Source organism: Dromaius novaehollandiae, chromosome 3, assembly GCF_036370855.1.
Source record: "Dromaius novaehollandiae isolate bDroNov1 chromosome 3, bDroNov1.hap1, whole genome shotgun sequence".
Lineage (NCBI taxonomy): Eukaryota > Metazoa > Chordata > Aves > Casuariiformes > Dromaiidae > Dromaius > Dromaius novaehollandiae.
The window spans coordinates 71560334-71587254 of NC_088100.1; the positions used below are offsets into that span (position 1 = coordinate 71560334).

Consider the following 26921-nt stretch of genomic DNA (forward strand, 5'->3'; position numbering starts at 1 on the left):
GTAAACTGAATCAAATTGCTCCAAAAGTTCAAGCAAATTCTTCTCATAAAAGATCCACCTGAGAGTGACCTAAAGCCAGGCTCATTCTAACACATCAGGGTTAGGCAGGGAATCTTGTTTCAAATTAACAGTAGGCAAAACACATTGAATTACTATAAGGCCTTCAGCAAGTCACTTACATAACATTTACTTCACTCAGTTCAGCTACCAAAATAACCAATAAACCATAGCTTTAGTTTAGAGTAAGAAACTAAAATGTCCAGGTTAGGTGCAAAAGGGGTAGTAAAAGCTCATAAGGCATGTGCAGTTAGGCAAGAGAGATGATGAGAAGTCTGTCAGGCTGTATAAAGTCAGAGGAGGAATTTCCTTTCTGTACAATAGATACCGTTCACTGAAGTCCCTAATTCCACTTTTGGGTTCAGGCAAATGAACAAATCACTCTGATGGTTTTGTTTCTCCTTTATAATAACTGTAACCTCCTCGTCATGGAATTACTGCCCTGCCAAGCACATCTGGGAAAATTTTATCATCTATGCATCACAATAGCTTAAATAGCCAGTGTCATGGTTTGAGCAGGTAATCAGATTTCAGTCATGCTTAATAAAAAAATGTAATTTTTCTCCACCTAGAAATACATCTATCATGCTATAAATGCATAAAATGGCTCCACATTAGCCTCACATTTACATACTGTTTAATTCCTTCACATAAAGTGTTGTTTTTTTTTTTTTTAAGATATTTCACCCACAATTTAATTTCATGTAAACTGAGGCTAACTTGTAGGGAAACTAGCTTCTGCCCAGTCAGCACCTTCTATCAACAAATCAATGTCAAAATAAAACATTCATACTGTAAAGGGCCAAGTCAGAAGCACACACACGAGGTGAAGCTTTAGGATGAGAATTGTGAGCCTGGATTCCTGAACAATGTAAAAGGAAATGGAAACTCTGAGCTGTTCACTGCCATTTACTCCCCCCATGTAAACATATCTGTTCTGGTGCAGCTGTCTGCTGGTAAACTCAGGAAAAGAAGAGTTCAAAGTCACAGAAGCACATGAACTGTGAACCTGGAGCTCGAGGCACACTAGCTGTAAAGCACTGATATGTTCTTGTTTAAGTGAAAAATATAAAGGTGCACAACTGCCAAGATAAACTAGGATGATCAGTGATTTATCTAACAGGATATCATATTTTTGTTAGTATAGCTAGGGATGAATAAACCAGATGTTTGTCCATTCTGACTCTGGCAATTTATCTGATGTGAACTTCCATTATTATGACTGATCTTGGAACGTAACAGACTTTTTTTTACTTTTTTCCTTCTTTTTCTTTTTAAATGCAGGGAGTTTTCCTGTTCATTTTACTTCTGATGTATTCTCAAACAACATGGCACACTGGGCCCTTGCTGCTACCACCACTGGACACAAAGTCCAACACAGCCTTGAGGCCAGAAAACAACACGTGCATATATTACGGCTGAACGTTTTTCATGTCATGAAGAAAACAGTTTGTATTTGCTATCAGAGTTTTATGTGCACTTTTATGGCAGCCCATGTTTCCATGAGGCCTAGGAGCACAGGAATAGCAAAAATACTTGCCATTCAGTTCAGCAGAACATAATTTCTTTCAAGATAACAGGTATTTTTCATCCTTTGCTACAGAAAGATGCCATGGCTGTATATGCCCTACAGATGTAAGGACACTGGGGGTTTCTCAATATTGACCACCAATCCAGACTTTTGATTGAACCAGAAGATCCTGGAGTTTGGGCTTCTTAAGCCAAAAGTATCAAACTTTGAACAGCTATTAATGGGTTTTCTTCTGCAAGAAATCTTGACCAAAATAAATTTTGTTCTCAAAAAGCTGGTTATATGACAACATAGTTACGCTCAATCTTAGATTACTGTTCAGGCAAGACCCTCTTTGTGTGTAGTGTACCCAGACAGCAGTCCCCCTGCAAACACCCACAAGGAGACAGGCTACAAATGCCTGAGCTCTGATTCCACAGACTCAACCCCCGAGATGTAATACTTAAGCTCTAGCTGGCAAGGCCTTTTCTGATAAAAATTTCTTTGGAAAAAACATCTCCTGGAAATTTTCCACTTCTCCACACAATGCAGTATGTCATCTAAAAAACCAAGATTTGCATTCAAGCATCCTGCCATCACACCTCAATGCCAGTAGCAGCTCAATTCCTGCTGGCTTTCTTCCAGTCCCAGTGAGTCCCAGATGACAACCATCTGCCGCTGCCTCCTGGGAGCACAGGCAGCCCAGAGAACTCGCTCCCGAGAATATACCCCACCTAAGTTCCAGTTCCCTTCAGACCCTCTAACAAACTATTTCAATTTTTGGTCAGAAACTTGTTCTCCAAAAAGTTGAATTTCACCATTTAAATGCAAAACACTTAAATTAGAAACTAAAGGTTATATGTAACCTCTTGCAGTTACTCATTTTAAATACCAATTGCTGTTAATAGCCCGTACTTTCCAAGAACATCCCATACATTAAACAAAGGAGCAGGCACAATGACTCATACTGATTACTCCCAGTATATAGACAAAAAGGCTAGAAGAAAGTTCAATTTATTTACTACAAGCCAGATAGCTGAAGACAACCCTTAACTCTTGATACTCTCACAACGGGAAATACAATTCTCCCTTGCGAGTTTTACAGGCCTGCTTGTATGTGTATGCTGACATGTTGGATTTGATATTCAAGGGGGAAAAAAAACAGGCTGAAAAACCCAGGGGCTGGCAGGCGTGCGGCACTGTGTGACAGAGCGCAAGCTCTGCTCATCTTCACAGTGCTGCTGGCCTCTCTCTCCAGAAGACAGACATGAGCGCAGCTGCAGTCGTTCCCCTCTGCAGAGCACGGGTTTAGGGCACGGTTTTACACTGCAGCTCAACCCAGTGAGTATCCCGCGTGTTCAAAGGGAGGATTCTTGTTCCCTCATCATTCCTCCACCTTTCTCCTCTGCCCCCCTCCTCTTTCCCCATCCCCAAGAGGTTTTTCATGCTCATCCGATTAGAAGAGAAACTGATCTAATTTGCTAGGTCAAAAAAAAAACAAACAAAAAGAAAAATACAGAACATCTTTTTTTTCCCTGCTGGATGAGATTTGAATGAGTTTCTGTGTGACCAGACAAGTGTCTGAACACGTTCGAAGCAAGCACCAAAAGTACACAAGCAGAAGTGGGAGGAAGAAATGCCACATTTCAACAGTGATAAATTGTTAACTCACCCCTACCCGCCGTGTCAAACCAAACTCTAATACTTTGAATGTAAAATTTGATGCCTTCTTGCAGCTCACTAGCAATGAGCTCATTATTTAGATTTATTACCAGAAATAAAAATAATTACGACATCTTATGAACCACAAACAATTCATTCTAAAAGGATTAAAGTGAACTGTAAGTGGCTTCATGGGCTACATGTTTCTCTGAAACCATCTGCTAAGCTTGGTGGGTTTTATAACCATTTTTCTTATTTCCTTTGTCCATGTGAGGAGCCATTATTCATAGACTAAGTGTTGGTCTCTGACATGCACTGTAATGCTTAGCTGAACACACTCACCAAACACAAACAGTTCCCTCTCTCTAAGCTCTTTCAGTTACAATCATTTTGAAAGTTGCACTGGTAACCAGAAAAATTCAAACAAAAGAAGTGTGGATTTAAGTTGCATCCCTTTACCATTCATAGCACGTTTCTTTTGAGGTAACAAGAGTATCCTTTTCCTCATAAGACAGATGACCATGCCCTTAAAACGGAGCACACTTAATGGCACAGGAATAAGGCAATTACATTGCCTCATACTTAAGAGATCATCATGGCCTTTGGCAAAGAATTATTACCTTTCCAGTAATTAAAAAATTAAAATCTCACCACTTTCTATTTGGAATTGCATGGAAGGAATGATTAACAGGAGGGCTGATGAATCTTCGTTGCTCTTCTGTTGTTCTTTCGCAATTCCTGAGCTGCAAGGAGTATGTTAACTTATAGCACCTGCAGTATTATCCTGGTTGCTTAAAATAAATCTCATTATACCTAGATTGTGTTTATCTCTAGGCATCTCACTCCCAGACATTCATTTACTTTCACTTGTAAAGATACAGCTGGCTGAAACTCCAGCCACAAATACATCTTTCATCAAACTGAAGTTGATGAACCTGATCACTGATATTGCGCTGGTTCAAAAAAGGGGAGACGGAAGAAGAGAAGCTTATTCTCGACACAGAGTACAACTGCAGCAAATGTTTCGGAAGATGACATGCTTTCTAAACAGGAGCAGAAATACAATCAGGTGATGAGTGATGAAAAAGGTAGTGAATGCTGAATATGTATTTTTATGCAACCAAACAAGGTGCCCTTGGAGACTACCATGATTCAGGGAGACAAAATCCAAGGGTCAGTCAGCTACTGTTCCACTGCGCCGCTGTAGGTGTTCATATACTCCTGCGTGTGTTCAAATGAGCATGGTTAGACAAGGCGGGGAGGCCAGCAAATCGCCTTGCCGGCCATGCACACTCCTCACTCTGATCGTAAAACACAAGGGCCATCATATGGACGGGGGGGGGGGGGGGGGGGGGGCAATCTCTGCTGAGACTGTGGGGGATGTTGCACAACAAAGAGCGCCACCACCCCGGCGTGATCAATGCGCCTGTCACCGGGTGCAATCACCCGAGGCAGGCTGGCCGGGCACTGCACCATCAATCACTTCGGTGTAAACCTACCCCATACGGCATGTAACTATTCGTCTTGGGCTGCTGCCTGGCTAAAACTTCTGCTGCATTCTGGACCCCTTATTAAGGCACCGGTTTGAAAGTCATTCCCTGCTCCACCCTTCTAAAGTCCTGGGGAATGCCTGCTTATTGTGGAGATGATGAAGGTTTCACCTGGGACTTAAGCACTGCCTTTTCAGTGTACACAAGCAGTGAATCCTCCTCCTAGGAGGAGGGATGGCTTCTGTTTCATTTTCATTCTGCTTAATTTTTGCTGGGAGACAGAATTTCTTCCCTTCATGACTGGCCTGGGAGAAGACAGCAACACCACCGTTGTTGACAAAACTACTAAGCCATGTTTCAGAAATTCATGGAAAAGGGCATCTCCTGGTATGCATCTACATGAAGAATAGCATTCCATGGCACTAGCGGTTTGTCTTGGTGAAAAAATGGACCATTAAAACATCTGATGCAAGGTCTATAAATTACTCTACATGACTACATTGAGAGCTGTTTGCTGGTGAAAGCCTACAAAGAGTACAATACATGTTTCAAATACATGCAGAATTTAAGATATCAACAGAATGACTTTCCAAACCTGCTCAAGAATAAATCATGCCAGATATTGTCGGTAGTATTCTAGGAGATGAGAAAAAATGCTTAGCGGTGAGAATACGCAACATAAACTAAAGAACAGCAGATAAGGGTAAAAGAACCAGTAACACAAGCCCACAGTGCTGCAAAAGTTCTGTAAAATATCCACACACATAAGAAAAGCAGCAGGAGCAATTTTGAAAACTTTGGAAGCTTTGCAGAGGTAAACCCTCCTACACGTCATGCAGGTAGGCATTAGCTTGGTTTTAATCATCTAAATTTTTCTGATAAATGGCACAAAACCAGTATTTGATCCTCTATTTAAATAAAGATTGATGGCTTGGGTCAAGTTTGCTGAAAAGTATTAACTATTTTTTCTAGAATTTTTGAATGTGGAAAAAGGACTCAGCTGCTTAAAATCACTGTGGAAATTAATCGTCTGCTGGGCCATATGTGTGTACATACATATAATCTATCTTACAGAAAGCACCACAAACTGAGGAGAGTAAAAGTGCTAAGGTCACACACCACCAAATCCCACATGGAGAACGATTTTCCTACGTGAATTTCCCAAATAAGAAAAAAAACAAACAAAAAACCCCAAACCCTAATTCTAGTAGCTTACAAGCCAAATTCTTTCAATTGCTCATGGCTAAGCCATTTGTTTAATGCCTAACGTGAATTTCTCCACTTAAGACAACCACAATTCATATAATCAACTGAACAGAAGTCCCTTTGCAAACTACCCATTATCATTTCTGAAATATTTGCATGTTATTAGGAGATCCTCCCGTAGTCAACATTATAATTTATTAATATATTTATTTTTTTTACTTCCTCTTCATAATTGTATATCATTTTGTCATCCCAGCTGCTCTTTTGTACTTTGCCCACTCCAGCACTTTTGCATTTTTTCACTACTCATCCAACAAAGGGCCCCAAACTGCATACTGAATTCCAAGAGGGCTGCAGTAAAAGCTGAACCTGCAGCCCATGATTTATGAAGCCGTTATTCAGCCTCTTGGGAGCTGTTTGAGCTGCAGTAGATGGAGGCAGCAGACAGATGCAGCATCCTCCTGCATCTAAAGCATCTGCTCTGTCCCTGAGCTTTATTCTCAGTAAAAGCTTGCAAGCAGCGCTAAGCTGAAGATACATTATGAGCATGTGCCTTATTACTGCAGGAAGCAAAGTTGAAGAGTTTGAGTTTGTCAGGTTCAATAAAGCTGTCAGCAGTGCAAATCAGGTATAAAAGGACCGACAAAAAGACACACCATATAAAGGCAGATAAGCTTGCCCAAAGTTTAAAAATAGCTGTAACCCATATTTTCCTGTTACTGTATTTGAATCTATCTTCTCCATCAGATCAGATTAATTAAACAGCAGTTATCAAAACTGCAAAAATGAAATATCCATAATGACAAAGTTGGAGTATCAAACTGACCCTTATATACCATTTACAACATTAATCTTTCTTTAAAATATATTATTTTAGATAATCAGAGAACAGCCTCTCAACACTTTCAAATACCATCAACATCTGACCTTCAAAAGCATACACAAATTTACACAGTCTGGCTATTTGCCAAAGCTCTTCCCATTAACAGATCATGCTAGCCATACATAACCAATATTATTTGCAGTCTAATTAACATCTTTAGAAATGGTTTAGAAATAAAATTATGTCCATACTAGTGAATTCTTGATTTTTTTATTTAAAGCTGTTCCTACCAGGTCACTAAATCAGATATGAAAGTAGAGCTAACTTCCATTTTCATCAAAAAGAAGTAATCATTTTCTGTTAAAAAAATTTTGCAGTTCCTAGCACAGAACAGCAAATACTTTTTTTGTTGTTTGAAAATCAAAAAACAACAATTAGAAGTTACCATACTTTATGAGTAGATACAATATTACCTTTTTTATATTGTGCCTTCAAACTGATGAAGAAAAACAAAATACTTTCAAATAAAATCTTAGGAATCCTCTGGGCATGCATTTCTCTTCAGGGAGTATATGAAGAGACACCTTAACCCTTTTTCCCAAATCCTGACATTACTTCTTTAAGGCTGGCATAGCACAGGACTAGGAGGAAGAATTTCCAAGGTCTAATCCCACAGGAGACGATGTAGCCTTGAAAAATTGTCAGCTTCCTTCTGATTATACCCACACAATTGATTCTTGAAATGTCTATTAACTGAACTCGCAGTGTGTACGTGTGCATGGAATACCATTAGAAAACATTAATTCTCTTAATATAAAATTGTGCTAGATTATATTAAAACTCTGCCAATTAAAACTGCAATCATCAAGGGTGGAAAAAGATGCATCTATGTCCTTTCCAGATTTTATATTCCTATTGACTTTTGTTAAATCTTGAAGATTAAGCCAACACTGTGCAAAATAAAAAGACATATAAACAACCTCCCCATGCTTCTACATTACTAACAATTTCAATTATAAAAGCTTTCAGAAAACAAATCACTCCTGTCTACAGATTCAGAACATTGCCTCAGAAAATGAAAAGCAAAAGGTTCCTCTAATATGATGGAAATATCTGAGCAAACCTAATTCTTATGCAAGTAGCCCATAAAAAGAATATTAGATTTTATTATCAAAAAGTTAGCCATTAAAATAAAACATTGAATAAAGAGCTTTCATTTTTGAATGACATTTAAAATAAACCATCCACTAAAATTAAGATTCAGCCTTAGTAATGGGACTTGAACTCTTTATGTACTCTATGCCCTGCTGACCCTTGCTAAAGGGTGTAAAGTCAATATGAAATACTCACGAATGGAGAGAGAATGACGAGTTTTCTGTCAAATAACCCTAAGCAAAACTAATGCTGTTAGCTAGGGAGCCTGCTTCTATTTTCTTTGCCAAGTGACGAATTAAGAGAACTTCCTAGAATATACGATGTTCTACTGTTCGTGTTTTTTTTTTTTTTTTTAACCTCTGTTATTTTCTCTCTCATGATTAAAACAATACAACCAGTAGGTAACAAAAGAACAAAAAGAATTGCTTATTTGCTGCTTATGAGTTGAAGTTTTAAAACTAGCTAAGATTGCTAACATGGACAGGACAGAAGACGCAACATCATCAATTTCTATGCAGTAGAAGAGTATTTTATTCATTAGAAACTGGGCAGTGACTCTGCTTTCTGAATGAATGACAGATCCTTCCTATTTATTTTTACCTCTCGATAACTGTCTTGGGATGAAGAATAATGAAAAGGTCTCACCAGCTGCACAATCCATACTTTTAATTTATGAATGTCATTGATAGAGGAAGGAGTTGTGTTAAGCTCTAACAATGTTGCAGAAGAGGTCAGCACACACAGCATTAATATACCATGTCAGCTTGTCAGTAAATTCCTGACGCATGTTTAAGTACAGCCAGCTGCTGTGGCCCTACAAGTGATACAGCCCCGTTAGCTTAAAGCTCCTATTATTGTAGTGTCCAGCACCTCCACTTAAGCTGGGGTGAGACAGTTCTTGCCCTTGAGAAAGTTTATAACCCAAATAAATAAGTCAAACAGAAGGGGATTACACATGCAGGCATGGACGCTGAAATTACTTGCCTAAGGCCACAAAGTCACAGATGGAGTCGGTAACAAGACCTACATCTCCTGACGTGCAGCACAGTGCCTCAGCCATGAGGCCAGTAGTTCTCAATCAGTGAGAAAACAAGCATGGTGACAGGCTGGGCAGCTCTCTTTCCTCACCTTTTGCTGGGTAAGAAAGAGAAGCCAAGGGCAGGTCCTCTCAAGGCAGTCTTCCCCTTGCTCACGTCACCATCCTGCTCCAGGCAGGATGCTCCAGCCAGCTACAGTCCCCAGACAGCCAGGAGGACCATTTACACCATCATCATACACCAAACCCCCAATGCCTACGATCCTAACCCAAGCACAGCTTCACTGCAGCTCCCTTTTACTCTCAAGAGCTATAAGAAGAAAATCAAGCATGACTTTCACTGAGGTACACATGCCCAATTCTCTGCTTGCTTCTAGCACTGCCAGTTCATTTATGGTGTGACACTTTATTCAGGACATTACTTACATATAAGCATGCTATTTCACACCTCTTACTTGGAGAGAAAACCCTTTCATCCTCTTGCCAGCGAGGTACAGAACAGGATCTATCACCTCAGTGAAGTTTCAAAAGGCTTAAGAATTAACATGCTGGGCCGTGCTCTCTCTTCATTATTCTATTGCAGGTCATCCTCACTTTTTAAAATGCTTTCCTCATACTGAATCACCCCACCCATGAATTCAAACTCCTCTAAATGTTCTGTCCAATTAAAAAATGTCTGGTCTCTCACATAACATCTCTCACATAACATCTGGCCTGAGAACAGCGATAACTGCAGGTCATTAGGAGGAAAAGCAGTCAAATGTATAGTTCTGTCACACTGCAGGGTGGACTTTTTGAGCAGAGGATACATAACCATCAATAACATGAGCACTGAAAGAAAGGAAAAGAAAGAAAGACTTGCTACACTGGAGAATTAATCTTAGAGCCTGCAAAGAAAATTAAAATAAATAGCAAAGGCTCTTTGGCCAGAAAAATGAAAAAGCAGTAAACAAAGTAAGCCTACTATACATGAAAGAAGGAATTAAGATTAAATTCAAAAATCAAAACTCACAAGAGCTGAATGCATTGCACTTAGCAGTTAAGAGTAAATCAACAATTCCAAACTCCCAGAAGAAAATAAACATAAACCTTGTATCAGTATTTTGAATAAAGTTCATTTGGCTTGGTACCTTATGACTGAAAAGTATCAAGCTTGTATCTAAGTAATGTAAGAGGAGTGCAGGGAATCTGAGTGACAACAGGCCTACTGGTTTTAAAACATATTTTTAAGAAGGAAAAAAGAAAACCCTAAAGAAAACCTATTTGTAGGTAAAAAATGTAACCTTTGTTTACCAGAGGCAGACTAGGCCGGATACAAACCTTTCCTCAGTAACAAAAATGTAACAAGATCTCATGAATATGGCCCTCAGGAAAAAATCTGCTGCAATTATGCACAGAAATGTATTAATGAGGCTAGAAAAAATAATTAAATGGTAAAGAGAGAGAAAAGGCAGCAATGACATGAGAACTGTGGGACTGGAGAGACAATTTGCCTGACTGCCCTTCTTATTTACTGTTTTCTTAATGACCCCTGCATGGAGAGTTTGTTGGTGATGCCTAAGTTTGAAAGCATCATCAATGTGAAGAACTAGGATATCACATAAGAAAAAAGCTGTGGTGTTCAGGAAGAAATTAAGAGAAATTGAATTAAAGTTATTAGTAGATGGCCAATGCCACTGGAGAATAATGACAAGAATCTGCCCTACAATGTGGGAGCTTCACACTTGCAAACATCATAGAAGAATAGGAGCACTAAGACAATCATAGAATGACTGTAAGGAAATGGACAGGAAAGATTATTGATCTGAGGATAAACACCAGCACAGTACGAATGACTTTGAAAAGACCTGTGCATTCCTGGGTCACCTATGTTGAAGAAAGTGAATACTGTAACGGGTACAGAGGAAAAAAAAGCAGATAAGTTGTTCTATAGGAATAGCAAGTCTAGCACAGAAAAAAGGTTTAAACAGCTGTGCTTGTTTAGTTAGACATTATAAAAATAATCACCAGAGAAACATTAAGCTGGAACACCATATTACAGAACAAGACCAAATGAGTCCAAACTGGCCATGGAAACTAAGCTAGCCTACCAACAGTGGCAGCAAGAGTTAAAAATCCTAGCTAGTTTAAAACTGGATCTCAGTCAGATTATGAAGGAGATCATCTGATACACTTGTTAGAGAAAGCAGAGAACTCTGCTAAATGACTGATGATTTATAATCACATGTTCTTTTATTCCTGTGAATTGCCCCTCATCATCCTTCACATCAACAACAGATTTGGGAAAGTACATTTATATATACTTTTGCTTATTGACAGAATGCCAAGTAAATATCTAACACTTTTGTAGATTTATTTTCTCTCTAAAAGGGAAGAATTTAAAATCACTAAAAGACACAGTCAGCAATTTGGGAGCTTTTCTCTTCAAAACAACATTGCAAGCCAAAGCTCTCCTTATTGGGCAAAACACCTCTTTTATATGTTTAAGGGCAAGTGACAGGGTAACACTAATGACAAGTGTAATTCTAATTAGACATCATTCAGCAGTTCATGATCAGTACCAGCTTTCATTTTTGAGTTTAGCTCTGTGTACTTTGCAAGTTTCCGAACTAATTCAGCTCTGAAAGACACCAGTGACACACGATACCAAGGTCAACAGTACCAAGGCCAATGGTCCTAGCATACAAAAGCACACAAGACTGTCCTCTGCTACCCACTCTTCCTTCCAAAAGGCTTGGGCTTGCAAAGTATCCTGAAGATCAAAACTGTCAGAAGAAAAAGCTCTGCAGGGAAAATCTGGTTCATCAGAACATTCTCAGGGACTCTGAACACACGAAAGTAAAAGAAACGGTATGATTCTTATTCTGTATAATAATTGATAAATTATTTCAAGATGGTTTTCAACTTTTCCTGCAGTAAATACTCATTTACATCACTTGTGTCACCTGACTTTCAATGAAAGCAATCCGATAAGCAAGTGATGCATGATTTGCACCCAGATTATTACTGACAAGGCAATAATTAAGCTCAGCTTTCAGGGACCTTGACTTCCCATCAGTGAAGGAAAATGTGTTACACAACACCCAGTCTCTGAAAACTTTCCAGGTTCCTGGTAGCAAAATTTTCTAAGATTTGAAAAACAAAGGGTAGCAGGAGAGGATTTTTTGTTTCAACTTTAAACCAAGATTTAGCACATGTGATTTACTTTTGTCTTGGCAGAAGTGACAAAAGAAATAAATAAAAAGTACACTTGGGATGTGAATGGAATACCATTCGCAAGTGAACAGCAAAGATTCATAGATGATCTAGCAGTAACAATAACTTAATTTGCAGTTTGTGGTACCACTGTGTCTTGTGCTATTAGACCATGATTACGAGTGTCTTGCAGCATTAGCTAAGGTAGCATTGCCTTCCTCCCCCACCCCAGCTGCCTCAGCTAGGCCAGCTCAAATGCTTGAGAGCTGCCCTATGAATGGGACCAGAGAAAACATTTTAAAGTTTTGTACGCCCTCATCTAGTTCATAGTACACAGAATGGCATCAATAACATCTACTTTGATTGTGCTGTGAAACATCTCCTATTAAGAAAATGTAGCCGCCTTGCCTTAACGCTTAAGCAAGAAAAAAAGGCATTTTGTTGAAACAGCAGAACACCATGGTTGCACTACATTTTCTTTCTTGTGAAAGTAAGTAGGATTGAAGAAGCCAGAGACAGAATTAAACAAGGTAAAAAGAAGCTGGATGGAATCTGAAAAATCAAAAGTCTCCATAAGGTCATCACATGGACCTTGCTTCTAGTCATATCAGGCAATGAAAAATTAAAACATAAATCCTTGAACTCAACATTTAATGTATCAGATGTACTACTGGTGCCAAAAGAAGTTTAGTCAAAGTATTTAGGCTTTATTTCCTTTTATGGAAAAAGAGTACTATGATGAAACTACTGAAGATTATTCACTTAGTGTATTAAACATACTATTTTTATAAGGTGGTTTATAAACTTCTGTTAAACAATGTCTGGTCTGAGGGTATGGATGGATACCCTTTGAAATACAGCTTTGTATGTACTGAACAGATAGCTAGAGCAGCTAGCATCATTAGTTTGCTTATTCTAACAAGAGTACTAGCGCAATAAAAAGAGTCAATTATTTAGCTTATAAAATTTACTGCTTCTACTTAGGTTTATACTATTAAAAATGTCAAATAAAGTCTTTCCAATATAACTAGGTAGAGCAACTAAGGAAAGAAACAGAAAGTGAACCTTTCTTAAGAAAGACAGCAATAATTTGCAATAATCCTCCTCTTCTCAGGTTATATCAGGAAAGACAGAGTTGCACTTGACCTTGTCTAATGATGCGTTCTTTCAGCGTAAAGCGGGATGCGTTTAGGACTAGGAAAGAAAGCAACTGCCAAACATGTAGTCCAAACCTTAAAAACAAAGTTCATAAGCTGTTTGTCTTAGGATTCTAAAAACATAGTGACGGTTCACTTCCCCTCTCTGATTTACAACTCTTCTCCTTAGCTGAAACACCTTCAAGAGATTAAAGAGATGGATGTGGCAATCCACCAAGTTGTTTATTGCAATAATTTCTGACACACTGACAAATCTGACCCAGGGAAGCTCCCTTCTCCTCCTTGTTTATCCTCTAAACCTTCGAAACACCAGGAAGAACAGCAGTTCACCCTTTCTATTCACCTTAACAGAACATTAAGAAGGAATCTGACTGATGCAGAAAAGGAACTTGGAGGGTTTTTTTAAAAGGTATTTTGCTGAGTGGCCAAGAGGTGATACCCTGACGATGTCACCTGTGTTAAGTGCTTACCCCTTCCTGAGCGTCCTGTCACGAACGAGTGACTGGCTGTGTCCTGTGCTGATGAAGTTCCCAAAGTTTCCCTTTCCTTTTCTATTGGTATCTCCTTTCCCTTCCTAGTAAGACTGCCAACATACATGCCCACTGAAATAACCAAGGATTGCAACAAAGCTTTGCCCGCATGGCATGCCTGAACTGCAACAAGTCAGAATGGGTTCTGTAATCTAGTCTCCACTGTTTCTGCATAAAACCTTCATTCCTAGTGAGACATTTGAGAGAGAGCACCAGAACAAATTTCAACTCATGAAGGTCTGACCCTTCTTTGTGCTCCTCAGGCAAGACGTGCCTCCTGTTAGCCTACAGGACCCCACACCACTGGTCTACTCACAAACTACATCAAGAACTACACCATTTTTTCCCCCTTGGAAACTATCGCAAAAAAGGAAATTGCTAGGTGAGCAGCACAGTGACACCACTGCAACGTTGTCGATAAATGCAAATAATTGTCTCATTTTCCCATGCCTCGTCAGTAGGTGCCCGTTGCCTCTTGCCCTTCAATTAACTGGCAAGTCTTTCTACGACAAGGACTGCATCTTTTTGTTCTGCATTTATGCAGTGCTTATGACTGGGACTCCTAACTGTCAGCAGTTACAGTGTGGTTGAACGCACACACTACCTCCTGAACTCTTGAGGGGGAGGTAAGAACACCCAAAGTTCAATGTCTTGTGAAAATTTTATTCCCTGTACTGCAACATTTTATGTGGCAAAATATTATCAAGCACACTTGCCTCCTTAAATAGTGTAATCCTTAGAGTTAAAATCAAATGTTTCATATATATTATGTGTTGTGTTGGTCCAGATATGGAATTTCTGCTCTCACGGAAACAAATATTCATTTAACACAATCATTCTAAGCTAGACAGCTAGAGGCCTGGTTAATGTTTCTGTTTGCTAATACTGCCATTACACATCTAAAACAATCAAAATTTTCCTGACTAATACTCAGAAACCATGGACGAAAGAAAGAACAGACAGATGTAGTTTCAGAGGAGTACTTTTCAGCAAACCAAGATATAGTCCCCTTAAGTGTGAAATAAGAACACGGAGAGCACCAGGAGAAATTTGTGCAAAATTAAAACTTTACAGAAGCAGAAAATTTATCCTCGAGGCTGCCAGCAAAAACTTCAGCTGCAATTTATACCAGGCTTGGCTCTCAGTATTGACCAGCTTTGGTGGATTAGTCTCGAGTTTGACATTGTTCCTGCATCAGAGGACAGAGTGGTGAAGGACTAAAGGAGAATGAGAGAGGCTGACACCACAAAGAAAAACAAAGAAGAAACAACCGCCTAAATACAGATAAAGATATATTTCCCTGCTCAGTCATAAACAGAGGACTCGGATTAAAGGCCCAGGTCCTTTCCCTGCCACTTTGCGGAAACGTCGGCTGTCCTTGCTGTTCAACAATTAACTCCAGCCACAAGTCAGCGATCAAGAATCAGTTTAACAAGCCAACTTAGGCAAACTTTCACACAAAAGGAAAATTAAATGGCAGAAAAAGACTGCAGGCTGCTGCCAGAGAGGATTACAAGACGTGTGAGGGACTGCAATGCTCTGAAAGCAGCGGTGAAGATGAGTATGTCCCATCTGCCGCCGCGTGTGGCTTCCCAGGGCCATGCAGCGCGCTCCCCCAGCGGCCCCGCTGCCACGCAGCCCGCGAGCTCCTCGCAGGTGCTGGGCGAAACTGGAGATGGCCCACCAAGGGGCTGGCGGCACCCCGGCCCCGTGCAGCCGCCACGCTTGCTGACAGCAGTGACAGGAGAAATTTGCAGTTAAACGGTGCAGGGAAAGAGGCACGAAGCAGTAAAAGGCTGACAGTACAAACAGGCGAGAGGCACCCAGGGCTAGCAGAAACACAGTGCTGAAAATGCAGTTTTCTCTTACCGAGGGAACTTAATATTTTAGAGCAAAAAAGCTTTGAATTGTCAGTATGTAACAACAAGGCTCAGGGAAGAGTGAATGGTCAAAGTGACCTAAAGGGCTTAGGCTATCTTGAACTTGCAAGGAGCTGGGACTGCCTTGAATATCTGAAACTGAAGCGGGGAATGCCTCGAATTAGTTGACATTCACAATAGGACTTAATGGTCGGATTTTGTTTAGGTTTGTTTTTTTCATCCAGACTGTCTACAATATTCTTAGCCAGCAATATTCAAAAGGCACAGCAAGTAGAAAGGCCAAGTACCATAATGCCCAACTCCATATGCAGAGCAAACAGAAAAACAGGCAACAGAGTATGCATGCAAGAGAGAGAAAATAAGGTTTAAAAACAAATTTTAAAAGACGACTTTGGGAGAGCTTTTATGCCATGGCGGCAGAGCAGGGTCATACAAACAGTGGGACCTGCACAAATGAGACTGGTTTTTCACTGCTGGCTGTCCCAAATCACCCTCCCCTGCTCCAGCTCTGGTGTTTTTGTGACTCTGGGCTGAACTGCTTCTGTGTTAAGTCAGCAGAAAACTAAGCCAACAAAAAGGGGAATAGGTTTCTGCCTGGATGTCATGCAAAAACCCTTCAGCACAGGCTGGGAAAGGAGACAGGCTTAGCTGCTGTGGCACTGCAGGCTCCAGCTGATTAGCTATTGCATCCACAGAGTTTTATTGGCACTGTAAAGCTCCAAACGAGACTATAAGTTTACAAATATTTATTTCAGCAAAAATGCTAGCTTATGCAGCATATCTCCTCTTCCACTTGCTGCATATGCAACTGTTTGCCCAGCCACTGTGTGTGAGGGGAAGGAAGGGGATTTTTTTGTTGTTGTTGCTTTTAATCAAGACCAGTTCCCCAGTTTAATTTATCACGTGGCTCTATAAACAGGTGTGTTGGCAAAACCATGGGGTTGCACAGGACTGGAAACAAGCAGCTGCAGGGAGGAGGCTGCTTAAACCATCACAGAAAGAAATAATAGGGAAATATTTGTGAAACTATGTTGCAAGTTCAGGCCATACTATCCTGCTTAGCACAGTTCAGACACCTAGCAGGAGATGGTTCTGCTCTAAAATAACTAGGGCTTAATAAAATAATAATAATGATAATAATAAAATCAGAAAAAAAAAACAGTCCCCACCCCCCCACCCCCAAAACACCAAATAATTTCTCATGCCCCTGCTTTGGGGGCAGCTGCAGAAGGTTGGGAGCTAATCTAATTGCTCACTGTCCCCAAAATGCCTCTCCTGGCCATGAAGTCTTGCCATTTACCTTACGCTACTTCCAACGCCACCTGGATCCTTTCACAAGCTTATGCAACTAAGCAACATGGCAAAACATGAACTGAAATCACTCAAACAAGAACCGAATGAGTGCCAGATCCAATGCTAGGAAAGGACTGGGACTGCACAAGAACCAGTCGGGGCAAGAGAAAAATGTGGAGCACCAAAAAATTTTACTTCTAGCAGGAGTGAATAACTAAGCTGCTTCAGCTACTTACAGAACTGCAGTATAGCTGCCCTGAATTCCTGCTGTGTGCCCTACCTTCAGGGTCAGTCTTCCTCACCAAGTTTCAATGACAGTATGGCGCTCAGACAAACATTACACACAAACAGGTTACATTGGAGTTTCCTGGTAATTTTTTTGCTGTGAAGCTTCACAGGGCTCTGAGCTCTCTGCTTGGATAGATGTGAAACTTGTTGTGGACTGGTGCACATTTTATATCCATCCCTTTAGACTTAAATTGGGTAGAAGCAGACAGGACAGTAGTTAATAAATCAGCAGTGCTCCATACGCTGTCTGTCAATGTGCTCTGACTATTTACCAGAACCAGTATATTTTTTAAACTGGAAAGCTTCCAGTAAATAAAGCCGTTAGAGCAATGGTTTTCACTTGTGACTACCTGGAAACTGTATGTAGGTAGGTGTCAAGTCACGCTGATGTTCATTGCTCAGCTGAGAGTGAGGCTGTCTCATTCTGATGATAGTTTCATGAGAATTTGTTTTGTAAAATAAAATCCGGAAGAAGAGGCCTTAGCTGGCAGCACACAAAGATGAAACTATTGCGGCTAGGCTGCTCTGCCTCCCCATAGAGAAACCGGGGCCAAAGACAAACAAAACAAAAAAGAGTGTTAAAGACAAAACAGGAGGATAAAGAAAGAAAAAAAAAAAGGGCATGAAATAAAAGGATGTGTTTGCAGTGCCCCAGGGAGACACTGAATGGAGAGGAGTCCAAACCCACGGCGATTCTTTCGGCCTCCAAAACTGGATCAAGAGCACTGTGGCCAACCTGCTTCCACTGAGATGATACAAACAAGACTTCCCACTTGAAAAGGTTATTTACTGTAGAAACGAAGTCACTGGATCCAGCCTATGAAAAACGTTAGGCACTAACTGCTTTTGCTTTTCATTCTACAAAGCCATGCAGCAACCAATGGGTGTAGTGAAATACTGATTTCATTTTCTTAAAATAATAAAGGTATTCAGAATGCAAAATGTGCTCACTTTGAATGGATGACTATTACAGCGAAATAAACAGATTTTTTTAGCTTTACAACAGCAACACTGGTGGAAAAAACCCTTTATTTGAAATGATGCATTTTAAAAAGGATACAGAAATACACAACGCATACCCAGACTACCTTGAAAACCTCATGTTTCATCTCCTTGACTACAGTACTTCCTCTTCTTATGCAGTGCAGCATTTCCTTAGTTACCATATCCAACCATAAGAAGTGAGGGCAGAATATTGAATCAAACTCTTCCCAAGAATGCTCTTGCTAACAAAACATACATGCAAATATCCAACAATCTTTGCAAATTATATTAAATCAGAAGGGCAGAGTTAGCAAGACTGACTCTAGCTACTATAGCTGTTCATAATATTCCACAAGGATCTAAAAATCATTGTGTGCACTTTGCTTTGCTTTACCAACTTAAGAAAAAGAAGACTGGAGAGTATTTGTTCTAGGCAGAGAAGAGTAGAGGAGTTTAGAAACTTACTTCTATAAAGATGAGTAATCAGAAATGAGAAAATAGCAATAAATATATAATATTTTAAAAGAAAAAAATCCTTCAAGATAATGGAATTCAGATAAACCAAGCAATTTCTACCTGTTCTATCTTTTTGTTCTTATCCAGAGAACAAAGGTTACACAATTTCTGGAGGTGTTTTTCAAACTCAGCATGGTCTACAGGAGGTTTTAATCCCTTACTCATTTTACTGGTATTAATCTTTGCTACTTTTAAAAATCCCTATAAAAAGATAACCTGGTATCTTCTTGTTCATTGGTGTACCATTTTGTACAAGAATTTTTTCTAATCTATACCTGTAAATATGTAGGTTGAATTGCATATATATATATTTATAAACACAGAGTATATATACATATAGTATTTATACATATATATAGTAGAGATACAAATGGTATATACAGTCTATATAACAATGTAACCATCTTCCCATCCTCTCTTGGATTACCAATGAATTTAAATAGAGACAGCACTTCCAAGTAATTTTATTCTCTTTGTCATTTATAGCAGTATGTGGGAATGACATAAGCATATACATATGCTTTTCCTTGCTAATTTCAGGGCACTAGTACAGCAGATAGGAAAGTTCAAATTTCACATTACTCCACCTCTTCAAAAGCACTGTCCCATAGGTAATGAGAGTGCAATTTTAGGATTAACTTAAGCAAACCCGGCCTGCTGCCTGCTCTCCCACTGTTCCTAGCTGCATATTCTTGCCATCACCTTTGCTCCAACACTAGCAGTAGTGCAGTTGTGGTAAGGAGGTTGAAGAAAGCTCATCCAGTTTATATAGTTCTAAGGCAATTAAAACAGTTTAAATTGGGGTTGTTCTGGTCCCCCTTCTCTCTTGGTCCGGTTTCTGTTATATATGCATTTCTTTGAAATGTAGTCAGCAGGCTGTTCAGTGTACAGAAGAGGGAATGGTTGTGAAAATGTAGAAGTCACTGCTACCATAACATGTTAATGTCCCTTTTATATACAGTAAGATATAGCACTTCCTCTCACAGTAAGTTCTACATGTCCGTTGTGGATCCTTCTGCAAGAACTTTGCAGGCAGAACTATTAATATAAAAATTGTCCATCCATCCACTTGCTTTCACAGGAAGATGACAGCCTCATGATGAGGTTTCACAATGCAGCTGGACCAACCTAATGGCTCAATGCCACCAAAAGAAGGCAGTCCCACTCTTTTTCTTTTACCACCTCCCTTCTGCTCCTAGCCTTGCCGTTCCCTTTGTGCTGACTCAGGAGGTCATCTGACCCTTGATTTGGCTTAGCTCACTGAACTGGCAGAGAAATAATCCAACAACAAAAAAAGCAAATGGTTTCTGTCAGTTTAGCAAGGGGGATCAGACAAATACCAATACAAGGAAATACAGGACACCTCTTTCAATGTAATCAAGTCATTTAACTGGTTCAGCTATCTTGTGGAACCTCAAATTTATTGATGGGAACACCTGAGACAAAGGATGGTAAGAGAAGTAGTATTTTGGGTTTTGTTTTCTTTCTTTCACATTCTCTTTAAAATTATTATTAATATGAAATAGAGTAGCATTCTCACTTTTCGCTACTACTTTACACTTTCATTTACATTGTTTGCCAACTTAACAAAAAAACATAAAGTAATAAACAAAACGATAACTTACCAACAAATCCTTTTTCTCCAACTAATTTAAGGGCGATTTTATCTGCCAAAACAGAAGAATTCCCATGTGCAATATTAGCAAAAGGTCCAGCGTGAACAAATACTGGTGTTCCCTAAACAATAGAAAATATATATATTTTAATAATATAACAGATAGCTAAGAACACTAAAGCAATAGGCGCACGGAGACTGATCAAGATGCTATACAAATCAAAAACACATATAACAAATAAGTGCTAACTGTCAGTTAATTTGGCAGTTTTAGGCATATCTCAGGTGCTCGAGATATCACCTCGACTGTCTTACTACAAAATACTTAAACAAACGCATGCCATTGTCATACTAACGCTTTTAAAAATGCCCCAGCTAGTGAAAGAAAAGATAAGAAAACAGCTCTGAATTATCTACATCAATGTTCTTCACACAGTTGGGATTTGGAGCTACTGTCAACCCTCAAAATTTCAGTCAAGCTACTGTGTTATCTTCCTCAATTTTTGACCAGAAACATCATTTAAGGAGGATAGGTTTCCATGGATCAACTGCAGGTCACATCCAGCCTTATGAACCACAACATACTTCTAACCATATAGTAAAAGCTGATTGCATCTTTTTTTCCTCCACAGTATTTTAAGAAAATAACCTTTTAAGGCAAAAAATTTCTATGTTTTCTGTAAAACATCAAAACAATCAGATTACAATGGCAAAATACTTCAGTTACTATAACTAAATTGAAAGACTTAATTTTTCTTATACTATTATAAAGTAATATTCCCCACAATTTCTTAATGAAAGAAAGACCACTTAAGTTAAATTGACAGGCACCCAAATTGAACCTTCAGAAAACATAGATTTTCCTGTTTTAGTAAAACTGAATATGAATCATACAAAATAGCAACAAATATCTGTTCTTAATGTTTTATCCAGAAGTGATTACGCATAAATAATTGTTTTGTTCAGAGCAAAGACAAATAACTTTTTAGCCACTAGCATATTAAGCTTCAGGTCTCTTCTAAGAATTCTTTTTTTACTGAGAGTGGGGAAAAGGAGAATATGCACACATATAGGCAGGGATGTTCTCCAAAAGTTAGACAATTAACGTAGAACCCAAAGACAACTCTGCCTCCCTTCACGCATGAGAGAAGAAACAATGCAATAGAAAGAGAAAAAGTAAATAAATCAGAAATTCATGCCTTGTAACAAGAATAACAACATAAACTATCACCACAACACACTGACATCATCGTATGTACGCAGAGATTATTTTTTTCTTGCTTTCTGTCTGTTAGTGATCACACAACGGCAGTATCAATTGAAGTTTTATATACTTATGCAAAAATTTAAGTGGAACTAGGTACACTTTCAAATTACAACTTAGTTTCCTCTGTTCCAAAGTTTCTTATTGACATTTGGGCCTCAAACTAATGAGAGGTGGTCTACAAAATAAAAAATTACTCCTAGCCCAAAGTGCTTGTAACTTGATGTAAAACAGCAAACCACTTGCCTACCTAAGCTGATCCTTCCTCAAATTCTACTTCTTTAATCCAGTATTTACCCTTCCAGCATTTAAGTAAGTAAGACTGCTGTCTGTTCTCAGTTACTGGATTTAAATTAACTGAACGATTCTGATTTGTGTTTTATTATTCATTAGGTTTAATTCTACTCTTGTAAGTCCTTAAATTTTTTTGGCAAGCAATTGCAGGGCTGCTCTCACGAGAGCCCAGCAGATGCAATACGTGGAAGTACGAACAGGGCTGGTGAGAGGGTAGCCCAGCCCATACTTGCAGCAGCTGTGTACTGCATGATAGCCAGGGCCAGAAGATCTCCCACACCATTCCCTCAATTGTGCTTCGGGGTTTTGCCCACACAATGTGGATGAGGAGGAGGTTTGGACTGAAGGATCTAATATCACAGAATCACAGAATGGCTGAGGTTGGAAGGGACCTCCAGAGATCATCTGGTCCAACATCCCTGCTCAAGCAGGGTCACGGAGAACATGCTGCACAGGATTGTGTCCAGAAGGCTTTCGAGTATCTCCAAGGAAGGAGACTCCACCACCTCTCTGGGCAAACTGTTCCAGTGCTCAGTCGCCCTCACAGTAAAGAAGCTTCTCTTCATGTTCAGATGGAATTTCCTGTGTTTCAGTTTGTGCCCATAGCCTCTCATCCTATTGCTGGGCACTGCTGAAAAGTGTCTGGCCCCGTCCTCTCTACACCCTCCCTTCAGATACTTCTACGCACTGATAAGATCCCCCCATAGTATTCTTTTCTCCAGGCTGAACAGGCCCAGCTCTCTCAGCCTTTCCTCAAAGGAGAGAGTCTCCAGGCCCTTCATCATCTTAGCAGTCCTATGCTGGACTCTTTCCAGCAGCTCCATATCTTTCTTGTATTGGGGAGCCCAGCACTGGACACAGTACTCCAGATGTGGCCTCACCAGGGCTGAGTAGAGGGGGAGGATTACCTTCCTCAACCTGCTGGCAACACTCTTCCTAATGCAACCCAGGACACCATTGGCCTTCTTGGTCACAAGGGCACATCGCTGGCACATGGTCAACTTCATCTCCACAGGACTCCCAAGTCCTTCTCTGCAGAGCTGCTTTCCAGGAGGTCAGCCTCCAACGTGTACTGGTGCATGGGGTTATTCCTCCCTCGGTGCAGGACCTTGCACTACCCTTTGTTGAACTTCATGAGGTTCCTCTGTGCCCAAATCTCCAGACTGTCAAAGTCCTTCTGAATGGCAGCACAGCCCTCTGGTGTAACAGCCACTCCTCCCAGTTCTGTATCGTCAGCAAACTTGCTGAGGATGAACTCAGTCCCTTCATCCAGGTCATTGATGAGTAAGTTGAACAATACCGGACACAGTATTGACCCCTGGGGAACATCACTAGCTACGGGCCTCCCACTAGACTAGACTAGACATGCAGAAATTTCATAGTCAAGAGGCCCCCTTCCACTGACCTTAAGTCAAAACACAGTATTAAACTGCCACAGAAAGATGGTTCCTTGGTACTCCACCAGAAGAAAAAGGGGAGTTACGTGAATGGTTTTTTTTACAATGACAATGCTGGAAGAAAAATAGTCTGTGGACTTAAGGGAGTGAACTCCAGCAGAACCTCGGGAGCCTCAGGCACACCCTGAAGACGACAGAGACGTCTAGAGAGATGTCTAGAGACAATCAGGTCTTCCTAGATCGACTTCAGCAACTAAGATCAGTACATCCGCTCCACTCTGCAGAGTGCCACTTATTTTTCTTACACTCTTAATAAGCTGTAAGCAGAAACAAACAGCGGTTCAGAGATGCATTCTGCTGACTGTTTTCAGTGCAAGAAATTCTATTATCAAAGTTTTAGTGAAAGAAAATAAATCCTGAATGCCAATAAATACCTAAAATTATCTGGCAGCTAAAAGGATGTTTCTAATACTTATTACCATCCTCTCCTCCTCTTTTTGGTGAGTGGCACTTTACATGTAAACACGAGCAGACCATCACAGAGCAACCACACTGCAACTACAAAGAGCTGTCCTGTACAGCAGCTGCTCTGTTATGCATGGTATAAATAAATGCTAAACATTAAGGGATCAGTTCACAAGGAAACAAATCTGTCATGACAAACATGGATAAACACTATGAAATCATTATGTATATTTCAAACTAATCTCAATTTTACAGCATTGCATGTAAATGCTACTGAAGCCTACAGTTTTTATAGGTGGAGTCAACAGCACTATGCTAGCATTCCCCACCATGTTTCCCATTTCAAGATTTTACTGTCATAAAAACCTGTCAATCACTAACTCCTTGTGGTAGCATTACTGGGGAGGGAGTGGCAGGGCTGTGATGGAAATCAACCTGCCTCTGAAATCAATCAGCCTCTTAAAAAAAACAAAATAAAATACACACATCAATTCACACACAGAAGAAAGCATTCACACCTAAGTTGGCAGTTCAATTCTGTGCAGGATTGGCATTCAGTCATTTCTGATTTATGAACCTATAATCCTTTTCTTCAGTGCATGCAGAGGCCCCCATAAAGCTAATTTAAGTCTACTGAGCTGCCAGTTCTTTTCCTGTATTTCACAGGCTCCTTAGAAGCAACTCCCTATGTTGCCACAGCTTAAAGAACACCCCTCTAAAGGCTCTTCTCCAGATTACAGAAAGAAATAAAGAGGGCTGTCTCTGCAATGGCTACTTTCACCTGCAGCTAACAACAGACACTACTACTTACTGATCATCTCAAATTAACTGTCAGTGCCAGCTACAAGTCACCCTGAAAATCTCCTGCTCCCACTTCTCAGGGGGTCTTTCTGCCATCCTCCAGTGCCAGTGATCTGGAAGACCTGCCTCAGTGAGCAGTTTCATCCCTACTTGCAGGACAAGTGCCCGCACAGTCAGAGCTGCATTTGTGATGAGTGCAAACATATTACTCAGTTTTTCTCCACCAGCATGGTGCAGACACTGGATTATCACAGGATCTACTGATAAAACTGTTGTCAAATGGAGAGGATTTTCATTCTAGGACAGGTGAGCCAAATTGACTTGCACACCAAGAGGTATTCAAAGGGTGACAAAAGTTTGTCTTTGAGATTCAAATGGCAGGAGTGGAGCATAAAGCAGCCCTTTGAACTGCTTTAGTTTGTTGTAGTTTTAAAAAAAAACTCTATAACAAGAATTTTGGGGAAAGAATATCCTTGGCTACTGCAGTCAGGAACCACCTAATCAGCAACAGTGTTTGATGAAGGTTGACAGATGTTTCAGCGATAGCATAGATTAGACTAGAAAAGAATACCACACGAAAGGCAGAAACTGTACTGCTTAGAAATGTGAATATAAAGAAATGGAATGACAAAAAGTGTGAAATTCCCAGAACCAAATGCCTATCAAACAAAAGAAACTATTCTGACATTTATAATTGTTCTTTAGAACACTACAACAAAACCACATTATTTTCTAACAGATATGCAAGGTGCTAATATAGTGGCATATTAAACACTCAGAAGCAGAACTACTTTGTGACTGATGCTTAATGCACACAAACATTATCTAAGTGGCAATTTAATACACGTTTCTGGCTGTGAAATACTTCTTGATTCTACGTGATCTCCAATTTCAGCTATTGGATGTTACTGTAAAGTCCAGACACACACACATATTCTTTATGCAGCCACATGAAAAAACTAATGAACTTTGCAGGAGAAGTCAACCAAGCTGGCTATAGTAAAATAAATAAAAATAGTGTGACTTAAATCCTATTTTTCAAATATTTCCTGAGAGAAGCAAGTTGTCCCCATCCAAACACAACAGCAAAAATGTAGCTATCACTTTGACATGCTATAGAAAATGAGATATTTGGTTACCAGTCAGGGACTGCATTCGTATCCTCCTAAATTCTTCAACTTTTCACCACACCAGAAATTGTTGTGAATTATGCCAGCTATGTGTTTTTGATAGTCAAGTTTGCAATAATATGCATTACTCTAGTTTTTCCCCAAATGCCTTTGGTTTTCAAAATTCCTTTGTTATTTACCCTCTTTCCCTCCTCCCTCTTCCGAAGAATACTGTTCAGCATTGGGCTTACTATTCAAAAGCCAGTATTAGACTGGCCAGTCACAAAGTTAGGCTGAACTCTTTCTATTTGCAATTCTTCAAGCTGTTGGAAGAAAGCCCACCAGGATTGATCATAAAACATTACTTTCAAAAACCAGCAAAGCTTCATTTGGTCTTTGAAAGCACTCTGAAGAATAAACAGGAAGAAAAGACCCTCATGTTTTTCTGAAGGGCACAAATATAACACAGAAGAGAACGGCCTCAGCGAAGCATCTGCCTTCCACTGAAAACTGGGCTATGGGAATCGCCATGGGAACATAAAGGTAAAGCAAGTGACATATAGGAAGGAAACATCCCTAGTAGAGCGAGATGGGAAGCCCAACCTGCCCTTCGGGTGTGCACCAGCAGTTCAAGGGTGCACTGCGCCTTGCTTGCGGCTCTAGGCAAAATTCTGACTGAAGCCAGAAGTCTCCCAAAAAGAAAGAAAGAAAAAAAAATATCAGAAGGGCATAAATGCAGCTCGAGTCAATTGGTTACCATACAGGAATGAACATTTGCTAAAATGCCTCTACAGAGTCAACCCCAGCTTGAACCCTGAACATTAAGTGCTGTCACCGGAGAGCGGCCTGACAAGCGCTATAAGGAATCTGAAAGCCAGAGAAGAAGGGCAGGCATCCCGAGCCGTACTCACCTCTAACGTCTGCATTAGCGTTGGCTTAATTGCATCTTTCATCAAAACTGCCAAAGCACCCGTTACTCCCTAAAAGACAAAAAAAAGTTCGCATTTTAAGACTATCAGTTCTAAGGTGGAATGTTTCTGAGTTATACTTACGCTTACAGTTAAAATAAGAAACCTTATAGTTCAAAGTAGAAAAAGACAGCGTGTTGAGAAACCATGATGGACGAGCAGTGTTATGCTGTTGCATCACAAATTTATTCAGCTCAAGACTTCTAACATACTGTATTTTCAGAAT

The 26921-nt window shown here is 39.9% G+C and overlaps 1 protein-coding gene across 6 annotated transcripts in view; it reads right to left on the reverse strand.

Moving 5' to 3' along the window:
* The window catches only part of MTHFD1L (methylenetetrahydrofolate dehydrogenase (NADP+ dependent) 1 like), a 161259-nt gene that overhangs the window by 72421 nt on the left and 61917 nt on the right, over positions 1-26921 (reverse strand). For all 6 annotated transcript variants that reach the window (XR_010388415.1, XR_003262500.2, XM_026122168.2 and 3 more), the window contains 2 exons: positions 26639-26707; positions 20408-20519 (listed from right to left, as the gene is read on the reverse strand). Coding sequence is in view for 4 of the 6 variants with exons in the window: in XM_026122168.2 (XP_025977953.2) it covers positions 20408-20519; positions 26639-26707 (181 nt within the window). In the remaining 2 variants the exon portion in view is untranslated. The remainder of the gene's footprint in view (positions 1-20407; positions 20520-26638; positions 26708-26921) is intronic.